This window comes from Acinonyx jubatus, chromosome X, assembly GCF_027475565.1.
Source record: "Acinonyx jubatus isolate Ajub_Pintada_27869175 chromosome X, VMU_Ajub_asm_v1.0, whole genome shotgun sequence".
Classification (NCBI taxonomy): Eukaryota; Metazoa; Chordata; class Mammalia; order Carnivora; family Felidae; genus Acinonyx; species Acinonyx jubatus.
Window position 1 is genome coordinate 21,590,555 of NC_069389.1, and position 13,064 is coordinate 21,603,618.

General features: G+C 40.4%; 1 protein-coding gene across 5 annotated transcripts in view; it reads left to right on the forward strand.

The window, feature by feature from the left end:
• The window catches only part of LOC106986809 (melanoma-associated antigen B18-like), a 140,675-nt gene extending 128,094 nt beyond the window's left edge, over positions 1–12,581 (forward strand). For 4 of the 5 annotated variants that reach the window (XM_053202201.1, XM_053202202.1, XM_027054611.2 and 1 more), the window contains 3 exons: positions 9,742–9,815; positions 10,750–11,881; positions 11,992–12,581. In XM_053202201.1, coding sequence (XP_053058176.1) covers positions 10,799–11,860 — 1,062 coding nt within the window. In that variant the 5' untranslated portion in view covers positions 9,742–9,815; positions 10,750–10,798 and the 3' untranslated portion in view covers positions 11,861–11,881; positions 11,992–12,581. Of the gene's footprint in view, positions 1–9,741; positions 9,816–10,016; positions 10,337–10,749; positions 11,882–11,991 lie in introns of those variants that run through there. The other variant, XM_053202204.1, reaches the window with a different exon arrangement.
• The last annotated feature ends 483 nt before the right edge of the window (positions 12,582–13,064 follow it).

Below are 13,064 nucleotides of genomic sequence, written 5' to 3' on the forward strand. Positions count from 1 at the left end.
CTGCATACTCCATTATTGGCATGGTGCTTAGCCTTACATGTATTTGTTAAATAAATGACAAGCAGAAAGAGGGTAGCTGCTGAGTTGATAACACATGAAGACATTAATGATGAAACAACAGACAGCTTAAGTTCAGTGTCTGAATGCAGCCTTTCACTTTGGGAATTAGAAGCCTCAATTTTGGCTATTGTGCCACATATCCCATTTAAGCAGTTGCCTGATGGATGCTAACAGCCATCAGGCACCATTGTTCCAAAGAAAGTAAAAACAAACAAAACAAAACAAAACAAACAAACTATAGCATTAGAGACTTGAAAACCTTTTGTTCTAAATTTAGTACAGTATATGCAACTTGGGAGTTCCAGCTACTGTTATGGCCAGAAATTCTATAATCATTAATTGTTCTGGGTGTGACAGGCAGAATTTTATGATTACCCCCAATAGTTCACACTCCTATATAATTTCCTTTGAATATGATTGGATGTCACTCCCATGATTAAGTTATGTTACATGGCACAGTTGACTTTAAGAAAGGAAGATTATTCTTGGTGGACCAAACCTAATTAGGTGAGCCCTCAAAAGGAGCAAGATTCCTTCTTCCTGGGGAAAGGGGTTCAAGTGCTAGGGATTCTACATAAGGGAGATTCTCTACTGATGGCTTTGAAAATGGAGAGATACCCAAGACCCATGGGCAAGGAATGCAGTCGACTTCTAGGAGCTAAGAGTGGTCCCTGACAGCAGGCAAAGAAACAGAGACCCCAGCCTATAGTGACAGATTAACGTGGTTCTGCCAACAACCTGAATCTTGAAAATGGATCCTTCCCAAGAGATCTCCTGATAAGAATGCAGCCCAGCCAAGACACTTTGAGAGTGAGGATCTGAGCAGAGAACACAAATGAGCTGCACCTACACTATTGACCCATAGATCTGTGACCTAATAGATGGGCGTTATTTTAAGCCACCGACTTTGACATAGTTCGTTATGCAGCAATGAAAAACTAAGGTACTGCATATCTCAAAGGACGGATCAATACTGATTTTTAAGACTTTCTCAAAGTTTAAATCCAATAAATATTTCTAAACAACTAGTCAGTTGTAAAACTTAGGAAGTATTTTCTTATATATACTTTTATTTCATCATTCCACCAACTCAGTAAAAAGAATATCCTTCTCCACTGTATATTTCTTTTAACATAATCTCATATAGAGTAATTTTATAGCTCAAGATCACAAAGGCAGACTATGGAATAATGCCTAGAATTTAAAGGCGAAGTAGGTGAGGAGTTAAGATGGCAGAGAAATAGGGGGATCAGATTTCCCTGGTCCCTCAAACACAAATGTATTGAGGTCAGATCACTTGGAACACCCAGGAAATCAATCTTCAGAGTGGCAGAAGGATCTCCACAGGTGGAGGGAGAAAGCTTGGTGGGATCGATGGTTGGTTCACCGAACAAATCAAAGCACACCTGGTTGAAAGTCCAAATGCTCCACCACTACAAGCAAGGAGGAGCTCTGCAGAGGAACGACCAGTGGAATAGAGTGGCCAAAACACAACAGAGTACACACAACCTACTCCAAAAACACTTTCTGAAGTGCCAGGCCTTGGAGAGTCTATGACCCCTTTTTAATATAGTAGTACTGGCAGGTGCAGGACATATAAAAGCTATTAAAACATGTAAGAGAAACCTAGCCAAAATAACAAAATAGAAGAATCCTCAAAAGAAAATTCAAGAAGAAGTGACAGCCAAAGAATTGTTCAAAACAGATAAAACAATATATCTGAACAAGATAGAACAACAGTCATAAAACTAATACCTGGGCTTGAAAACATACAAGACAGCAGAGAATCTATTGCTATGGAGATCAAAGACCCAAGAAATAGTCACAATAAATTAAGAAATGCTATAAATGAGATGCAAAATAAACTAGATACAGTGACAGCAAGGATGGAAGATGCAGAAGAGAGAATAGGTGAAACAGAAGATAAAATTATGGAAAATGATGAAACTGATAAAAAGAAGGAAAGGAAATTACTAGATCATAAGAGAATTAGCTAAGTGACTGCATAAAATGAAACAATATCCATATCATAGGAGTTCCAGAAGAACAGGAGAAAAGGTCAGAAGGTTTATTTGAACAAATTATAACTGAGAACTACCCTCATGTGGGGAAGGAAACGGGCATCCAAGTCCCAGAGGCACGGAGAACTCCCTTCAAAATCAGCAAAAATAGGTCAACACCATGACATATCATAGTGAAACTGGCAAAATACAAAGGTGAAGAGAGAATTCTGAAAGTAGCTAGGGACAAACGGGTCTTAACCTACAAGGGTAGACACATAAGGGTAGTAGCATACCTGTCCACTGAAACTTGGCAGGCCAGAAGGGAGTGGCAGGAAATATTCAATATGCTAAATAGGAAAAATAGGCAACCAAGAATATTTTATCCACCAAGGCTGTCATTTAGAATAGAAGGAGAGATAAAGGCTTTTCCAGACAAACAAAAACTAAAGGAGTTTATGACCACTAAACCAGCCCTGAAGGAGATTCTAAGGGGGGCTTTGTGAGTGGAAAGCAGTAAAGACTACAAAGGACCAGAGACATCACCACAAATGTGAAACCTACATATAACACGATGGTAATAAATCCAAATCTTTCAATAATCACTCTGAATGTAAACAGACTAAATGCCCCAATCAAAAGACATAGGGTACCAGAATGGATAAACAAACAAGATCCATCTGTATTCTGACTACAAGAGACTCATTTTAGACCCAAGGACATCTGCAGACTGAAAGGGGGTGGAGAACCATCCATCATGTTACTGGATGGCAAAAGAAAGCCAGAGTAGGTATACTTACATCAGACAAACTAGATTTTAAAACAAAGACTGTAACAAGATGAAGAAGGGCATTATATAATAATTAAGGGGTCTATCTATCAAGAAGAGCTAACAATTGTAGGGGCACCTGAGTGGCTCAGTTGGGTAAGTGTCCAAGTTTAGCTCAGGTCATGATCTGACAGCCCCCCCCCCCAACATGGGGCTGTTGGGTATGAGCCCCATGTAGGGCTCTGTGCTGATAGTTCTGAGCCTGGAGCCTGCTTCAAATTCTATGTTGTCCTGTCTCTCTGCCCCTCTCCTGCTCTACTCTGTCTCCCTCTCAAAAGTAAATAAACATTTTTTTAGAAGGTTAAAAAAATAATAAATAAAAAGAAGAGCTAACAATTGTAAATGTTTATGCCTCCAAAGTGAAAGCACCCAAATGTATAAATCAATTAATCACAAACATAAACAAATGTATAGATAATAATACCATGATTGTAGGGGACTTTAATATTCCACTTACAGCATGGGCAGATCACCCAGGCAGAAAATCCATAAGAAAACAACAGCTCTAAATGATATTTTGGACCAGGTGGACTTAACAGATATAATCAGAACTTTTCATACTAAAGCAGCAGAATACACATTCTTCTCGACTACACATGGAACATTCTCCAAAATGGATCACATAATGGGTTACAAAACAACCATCAACAAGTATAAAAAGATTCAGATTATACCATGCATATTTTCAGATGACAACACTAAGAAACTTGAAATCAACCACAAGAAGAAATTTGGAAAGCCCCCAAATACATGAGTTTAAAGAACATCCTATTAAAGAATGAATGGTTCAACCAGGAAATTAAAGAAAAAATTTAAAAATATATGGAAGCAAAGAAAAATGAAAACATGACAGTCCAAATCCTTTGGGATGCAGCAAAGGCAGGCCAAAGAGGAGAATACATTGCAATTCGTCCCTATGTCAAGCAAGAAAGGTCTCAAATATACAATCTAACTTTACACCTAAAGGAGCTAGAAAGGCAGTAGCAAAGAAAGCCCAAAGCCAGCAGAAGAAGATAAATAAACAAGATTAGAGCAGAAATAAACAATATAGAATCCAGAAAACCAGTAGAACAGATCAGTGAATCTAAGAGCTGTTTTTTTAAATAAGCAAAATTGATGAACCCCTAGCCAGACTTCTCAAAAAGAAAAGAGAGAGGATCCAAATACATAAAGTCACAAATTAAAGAGGAGAGATCACAACCAACACCAAAGAAATACAAACAATTATTAGAGAATACTATGAAAAACTACATGCCAACAAACTGGACAACCTGGAAGAAATGGAAAAATTACTATACACTCACACACTACCAAAACTCAAGCGGGAAGAAATACAAAATTTGAACAGACACATAACCAGCAAAAAATTGAATTCATTATCAAAAATCTCCCAATAAATAAGAGTCCTGGGCCAGGTGGCTTCCCAGGGGAATTCTACCATATATTTAAAGCAGAGTTAACACCTATTCTTCTCAAACTGTTGCAAAAAATAGAAACAGAAGGAAAGCTTCCAGACTCATTCCATGAAGCCAGCAGTACCTTGATTTCAAAACCAGACAAAGATGGCACTAAAATGGGGAATTACAGGCCAAAATCCATGATGAACATGGATGAAAAAATTCTCAACAAGATACTAGCAAATGGAATTCAACAGTACATTAAAAGAATTATTCGCCATGATCAAGTGGAATTCATTCCTAGGCTGCAGGGATGGTTTAGTATTCAAAAGTCAATCAGTGTGATACATCACATTAATAGAAGAAAGGATAAGAACCATATGATCCTGTCCATAGATGCAGAAAAAGCATTTGACAAAATACAGCATCATTTCTAAATAAAAATCCTCAAGAAAGGCTAGACAGAACATACCTTAACATCATAAAAGCCATATATGAAAAGCCCACAGCTAACATCATCCTCAGTGGGGAAAAACTGAGAGCTTTCCCCATGAGATCAAGAACACAACAGGGATGTCTACTCTCACCACTGTTGTTTAACATGGTGTTGGAAGTCCTAGCCTCAGCAGTCAGAAAACAAAGTGAAATAAAAGGCATCCAAAATCCAAAAGAATAAGTCAAACTTCACTGTTCACAGATGACATCATACTCTACATGGAAGATCTGGAAGACTCCACCAAAAAACTGCTAGAGCTGATACAGGAATTCAGCAAAGTCAGAGGATATAAAATCAATGTACAGAAATCAGTTGCATTTCTATACACCAATAAGGAAGCAACAGAAAGAGATAACAGAGAAGTGATCCCATTTACAACTGCATCAAAAACCATAAGATACCTAGTAATAAACCTAACCAAAGAGGTAAAAGATCTGTATGCTGAAAACTATAGAAAGCTTATGAAAGAAATTGAAGAAGACACAAAGGAATGGAAAAACATTGCATGCTCATGGATTGGAAGAACAAATATTGTTAAAATGTCGATACTACCCCCAAAAATCGACACATTCAGTGGAATCCCAATCAAAATAGCATCAGCATTCTTCACAGAGATAGAACAAACAATCCTAAAATTTGCGTGGAACCATAAAAGAGCACGAATAGCCAAAGTAATGTTGAAAAAGAAAACCAAAGCTGGAGGCATCACAATCCCAGACTTTAGCCTGTATTACAAAGCTGTAGTCATTGAGGCAGTATGGTATTGGCACAAAACCAGACCCTAGATCAATGTAATAGAACAGAGAACCCAGAAATGGCCCCACAAATTTATGGCCAACTAATCTTCAACACAGCAGGAAAGAGTATCCAATGGAGAAGACAGTCTCTTTAGCAAATGGTGCTGGGAGAACTGGACAGCCACATGAAAAAGAATGAAACTGGACCACTTTCCTACACCATACACAGAAAGAAATTAAAAATGTATGAAAGACCTAAATGTGAGACAAGAAACTATCAAAATCCTAGAGGAGAAAGCAAGTAGCAACCTCTTTGACCTTGGCCGTGGCAACTTCTTACTGGACATGTCTCTGAAGGCAAGGGAAATAAAAGCAAACATGAACTATTGGGACCTCCCCAAGATAAAAAGCTTCTGCACAGCAAAGGAAACAGTCAACAAAACTAAAAGGCAACCAACGGAATGGGAGAAAGTATTTGCAAAAGAAATATCAGATAAAGGGTTAGTGTCCACGATGTATAAAGAACTTCCCAACCTCTGCACCTGAAAAACAAATAATCCAGTGTAGAAATGGACAGAAGACATGAACACTTTTCTAAAGAAGACATCCAGATGGCAAACAGACACATGAAAAGATGCTCAACATTGCTCACCATCAGGGAAATACAAATCAAAACCACAGTGAGATACCACCTCACACCAGTTTGAGTAGCTAAAAATTAAGAACTCAAGCAACAACAGATGTTGGTGAGGATGTGGAGAAAGGGGAACCATCTTGCACTGTTGGTGGGAATGCAAACTTGTACAGCCCTCTGGAAAACAGTATGTAGGTTCCTCAAAAAATTAAAAATAGAATTACCCTACGACCCAGCAATTGCACTACTAGGAATTTTTCCAAAGGATACAGGAGTGCTGATTCGAAGGGGCACATGCATCCCAATGTTTATAGCAGCTCTATCAACCATAGTCAAATAATGGAAAGAGTCCATCAACTGATGAATGGATTAAGAAGATGTGATATACACACATACCACATCTTCATACATATAGATGTATATATGGGTATACACACAAATACACCACATCTTCATACATATAGATGTATATATGGGTATATACATCTATATGTATGAAGATGTGGTGTGTGTATGTGTTTGTGTGTATACCACACATACAATGGAATACTACTCAGCAATGAAAGAATGAAATCTTGCCATTTGCAACAATGTGGATGGAACTGGAGGGTACTGTGCTAACCTAAATAAGTCAGTCAGAGAAACACAGATATCACATGGTTTCATTCAAATGTGGAATTTGAGAAACTTAACAGATGATCATCGGGGAAGGGAAGAAAAAATAAATAAAAACGGAGGTAAACCATAAGAGACTCTTAAATACAGAAACCAAACTGAGGGTTGATGGGGGTGCAGAATATGGGTGATGGGAATTGAGGAGGGCACTCGTTGTGATGAGCACTGGGTGTTGTATGTAAGTGATGAATCACTGGATTCTATTCCTGAAGCCAAGACTAGACTGTATGTTATCTAATGTGAATTAAAAAAAGAAAAGAAAAAATAAAATTAAATAAATAAATAAATAAATAAATAAATAAATAAATAAAATGAGGCAAAGTATAATTAAATATTAATGCTCTTATGTGTGAGGCCAGGATCAGTTTTAAACACTGAAGACTTACCAGCACTGGGGCTAGGTTAAGGCAAGTGAGGCATTTACCCTGAGCTCACAATTTAAGCTCTGGGGTAGACCAAATTAGAATTAGTCTAAGCAGCCAACCTGGTAAAATCTTTGGAGAAGGGTATGTGCTGACTTGATCAGAGGCACAAAGGAAAAGAATCTCATGGTGAAAAGGACCAGTTTGGATGCCTAAGAAAACTCTGAGACTCATACAAGAAAAATTCCTTGCGGTGAAGGTTCCAAGACTTGGGATCCTTTTCAGATGAGGATCTACAAGTGACTCATTGATTTGCACAGTCCTTCTGAGATTGTTAAACAGATTACTTCCACCAGCATTCAGCCAGGAGTTGAGGTTGAAGTCACCATTGCAGATGATTAAATCAACCTTTTTAATGAATTATTAGTTGTTAAAAAGAAAAAAAAAAGTAAACTGGCATACTGACAGATTAGCTACATAGAAAGAACACAGAAAGTATATTCCTGCAAAGAAAACTAGCTTTGAATAAATTACAGTAAAATTTTCTGTTTTCTAAAATTAGAACTATCTGTAGGCACAAGTATTATGTCATGTGACAAAGACTAGGGCCTGAACATGGATTATTCCAGTGCTACTCATTAATAATTATTAACCGATTATTCAGCCAGTTATTAACTGATGGAGTTCTCAAACAAGATTTTTTTGTTATTTAAAATGACAAAAAATTACAATTCTGAGCTAAAGAGTTTACTGGAATTAAAGAGATCTAGCTTTCTTTATCCATATATCTGTCTCGCTAGGCAGTAAAATGGGCCAATTATAAAGGCTTGCCTCAAGAAAACAAAATGGAAGATAACAGAAGGTTCTACCTTTAGATATCTTTCAGCTAATCTCAGAAGAAATGACGGAATTCAAGAATTACAAATCAGCAGTCCCTAATGGATTAATGGATGACACTGACCATCCTCAGTGACTGCCAACAACACTACAAAGGAAACAACAGATGTTACGTGCCTCCTAATGGAATTAACACATTGTCACTTCAGGAGTGATTTTGCCAACAGAGACAAATCAATAAATCTTAATCTGAACAAGCTTCTCATTATAACTATTGAACATTATTGATGCTGACTGTCAAGTATATTGAGTTATTTTATCCCTTGTAATGTTGCATGTGATTGGCAATTTCTATTATAAATATCATTTCTTTACATTTGAAAACCCAAGTAAAATGAAACAATTTTTAGCAAAATATAAATCACTAAATAGGTCCATAAAGAAATATAAAACTTTAACTGAACAATACAACCTGAAATTGTAGTCCTGATACATTTTCAGGGCAAATTTTGCTCTCAAAATGTACCATGACCAGCCAGGTTGAAAGGTCATTACACCAAATGATGAAGGAAAAGCTAATCACCATATTAGGTAAGCTCTTATAAGCCATACAAGAAGATGGGAAATTACTCAACCACTTTAACAGGCTAACTGTCCTTGATACAAAGACTAGATGAGTATGCCCCAAGGCGGGGGGGGGGGTGGGGGTGGGGGTGGAGGGAAACTTGAGTGAAGCTCACTCATATACATATTCTAAATAAATTCATAGCATATCCAATGCAGCAGCAAATTAAATGAAATAGGCTGTGTCCAAGGAATGCAAAGATCATATCACATTGAAAAAAACCTGTGACTTGGAATTCACTATGTTAACAGAAAAGAGAAAGCATTTTATCCTGTTCTGAAAGTAAAAAACCTTTGATAAAAATTCAACCCCAGTTCATGCTAGTAACTTTTAGCAAACATATTACAATGGAATTTCCATATTGTAAAATCAACAGCACATATATGTAAAGGATGAAATGTTAAAACATTCCCAGTATGGTCAGGACAAGACAGAGAGGTGTGGTACCATTTCTACTGTTCAAGTCGAGACTCTATTGCATAGCTAATATACAGCCATATGTAGCAATACCAAAATAAGTTATGGACTATGAAAAGAGATTATCAGATATCCTAATTAAAAACTCCAAAGAAATTGGCTGTCCAATATTTAAATGTATAAGGAACTTTAGGAAGCTGATATAGATCACTACAGCAAAATCAGAAGTCGGGGTGCCTGGGTGGCTTGGTCAGTTAAGCATCCAACTCTTGACTTTGGCTCAGGTCATGATCCAAAAGTTTGTGGGTTTGAGCCCCCCATTTGGCTGTGCACTGAAAGAGTGGAGCCTACTTGGGATTCTCTCACTCTCCCTCACCCTGCCCCCCCCTTCTCAAATAAATAAACGTAAAAAAAAAAGTCTAGCCACACAAAATAAATAACAGGTTATGTAATGGAAAATATACCATTCAAAAGAGTAGCAATATCCAAAATATACCTAAAAAAAAAAGAACTAGGAAATATATACATGATCTTTATGGAAGCAAATATAAAAAAATTTATTAACAGACTTAGGTAAAAGAAGTCTCAAATAGAGCAATATACCATGCTTATTTATGGTGAACAGAATACCCTACAGATGTCAGTTCTTATTTACAGATTTCTGCTTTACAGATTTCTGCCTTATAGATTTCTGCTGGGCTCCAGTTAGCAGAAGAGAGGTATCGAAGCACCAACAAGGAATCAAGGTATGACAGCGAGGAATGAGGGGAGAACCTACCAGAAAAGAAGGGACAACAAAGAGGTTCCCCTCACACAACCTCCTCCACACCCCCCTTCAACCCACCCTCTACCTCCTCCCCACACCCCCCCCCCCTCCTGCTGTCATTCTAGGAAGGTCCCTGTGACAACTGCTAGGCTCTGCTCCCGCCTTACTTGCTCCTGGGGGTTTCTGATGGAAATGAAAGGCTTGGTCTGAGGTGCGCTTACTAAATTCACCAGAGGGAGAAGTCCCGGCCCCTCCCTGTCAGAAGTCAGGAAAGACCCAGGTCTGAGTTCAGCATAATTCCCTTGACACCAGAACTCAGGGAAGGCCCCCAACCCAGAAACCTACCCGGGCTTTTATGCTAGGGAGCCCATGTGGGCGGGGCCGGAAGTGCTCACCCTGACTTCCGCTACACCCCGCTGCTGTGGAACTTGAGGTCTAGTCTGAGTGGTGTGGTCTCACGGGTGGCCGAGGGAGGAGGCCCACGATCTGGCAGGTGTTGAGGTGAGTAACTTGTTGGAACTGAAGGGTTGCACTCCTTTCAGACCCTAGGTGCCCCGGAGAGGGCCCCGTTCTCCTCTGGTATGCCCCACCCCCACTGCCACCAACTCGTGGCACAAGCTGTTAGGACTAATGCCCTCTTACTTTCACGTTGGGAACGGTTGGGATGGGAGGACTATCCTTGAAGGGGCCGCAGAGGGAGGTTTCAAAGGACCAGTCAGGAGCAAAGTTTAGTATTCTGAATTAGAACTGAGGTTACAAGCCCCCGAGGAAGAGTGGAGATCCAGAGTCCTGCCCGCCCGTGTTTTGTCGGTTCCTAAAACAGTACCCACAAAACAGTAAGCGGAGGCAGCTTACCTCGGAGAGCAGGTAGAATATCCCTACCAATGCACTCCATCTCTTCCTCCATATTCTAGGGTGACCTCTTCATTAGCCGGACTGCTTGCACTCCCACCTGCTGTCACCATGCCTAGAGGTCAGAAGAGTAAGCTCCGTGCCCGTGAGAGACGCCGCCAGGCCCGTGGTGAGACCCAGGGTCTGGAGGGCCCTGAGGCTACTGCAGAAGCACTAGCAGGCACAGCAGCCATAGCAGCAGGAGAGTCCCCCTCCCCTGCCTGCCCTCTCTCTGGGGATAGAGCTCAGAATTTGTCTGCCGCTGCGACATCCAGCAGTCCTCAGGCAGCCAAGGGGAGCTCCTCTCCCGCCAGTGCTGGTGCAACTGTTTCATGCACCAATTCAGATGAAGGTGCCAAAAGCCAAGATGAGGGAAGCCAACAATCCTCTAAGGGCACTGAGTTCTCACGCAGAGATCCATTAAACAAGAAGGTAGTGTTGTTGGTACAGTTCCTGCTGCAGAAGTATCAAAAGAAAGAGCCAGTTACGAGGGCAGACATGCTAAAGTATGTCATCAAAAAGTACAAGTATCATTTCAATGAGATCCTCAAGAGAGCCTCTGAGCACATGGAGCTGGCCTTTGGTATTGATGTGAAGGAAGTGGATCCCATCCGGCACTGCTATGCCCTCCTCAGCAAACTAGACCTCAGCGTCGATGGCACGATGCATGAAGAAGAGAACACGCCCAAGACCGGCATCCTGATGATCGTGCTGGGGGTAATCTTCATGAAAGGCAACTGCGCCCGGGAGGAGGAGGTCTGGAAAGTCCTGAATCTGATGGGCATATATTCGGATCAGAAGCACTTCATCTATGGGGAGCCAAAGAAGATCATCACTGAAGATTTGGTGCAGCTCAAGTACCTGGAGTACCGGCAGGTGCCCAACAGCGACCCTCCGCGCTATGAGTTCCTGTGGGGCCCCAGAGCCCACGCCGAGACCAGCAAGATGAGAGTCCTGGAGTTTCTAGCCAAAGTTCACGATACCGTCCCCAGTGCTTTCCCAGCCTGGTATGAAGAGGCTTTGAGAGATGAGGAAGAGCGAGCCCGAGCCCGAGCGGCAGCCAGGGCTCGTATCACTGCCATGGCCAGTGCACGTGCCAGGGCCATGGCCTCCAGCTCATCCCACTCAAAGTGAAGCCTCAGGCTGGTCCAAAAGGTATGTCACCATTCTAACAGTGGAGGGGCAGGGTGGGGCCGGAGAGGTGTGTATCATCTGTGTTCCTGTTGTGTATTGGTAACTTGGAATGTCACCTTCTTTTTTTTTAGGTTGTATTTCATATGTTGAAGTTTGAAGCAGTTCGTTTTCTTTGTGGAAAAAAGCAGTCAACGTTCTAAATAGTGGATGGCAGTGGCCAGGGTAGGTCTGGAAGGAACACAGTGAATATCATCTTGGTGTTCTTGTTCTATATGGTAAACTTAAGAGTCCTTTATATTTTTTCTCTCTTTCTTTTCCTCTTTCTTTCACTCTTTTTTTTCTTTTTATTTCAAGTGTTATTTCTTTAATAGAAAGTTTACATTATTTTCAAATCTAAATTAATGATTTTGGTTGCATATTTGTTGCGGTTTAATAGGCTTCAGGGAAGGAGTTTTATTATTTAGTAAAACACATGGGGAAACCTTTCACGCTTACCAAAAAAGAACGGTAAAAGATGGTATTGTCACAAGCATTTCCTTGGAAATGCAAAACACTTTAGCAGTAAAATTACTAGGATCAAAAAATGGAGAGGATAGAAGTGAAAGCCATTTGTTCTTGGTTTTCCGTATACATTTTAGTCTCTTGTTCTGTAAGAATACAAGATGGCGTGCTTGGATTTGCTTATTAAAGAATGTAGGAGAAATAAAAAGTTGAAACACTAGAATTCATGCTTGCTGGCTCATTTATTTTCCAAATACTAATTAAGCATCTGCTCTTTGAAAGTCACAGTGCTAGAAATGGGGAAGCTGGGATATAAATACAACACTCCTGTCCTTAGAATGCGACAGTCCAGGAACAGTAATTGCATATGGAGGATGGTGAAAGACCCTCTAAGACCTAAAGGACCACTAAGAAGGAATAAAGAGGTTAAGAGGCAGGGAGGGGTTGGGAGAGGTGGGATGGGGAGGGTGTCTAGCTAAGAGCAGTAAGACACACATTCCCCAAGGAAAGGCAGTTTGGGGCTTTAGGAAACTACACGTTCCTTGGTGGGCCAGGCTGTTAATTTAAGCTGCCTGGTGGGCCATGGGAGGCTGTGGGGCTGGTGAGCGGGGGCCAGCCAGACAGATGGTTTCTCGGTGTTGAAGGACAAAACCCAGGAATGCAAAGCTGCTGTTGAGTTACTTTGGTATCATCAGTATCCCGG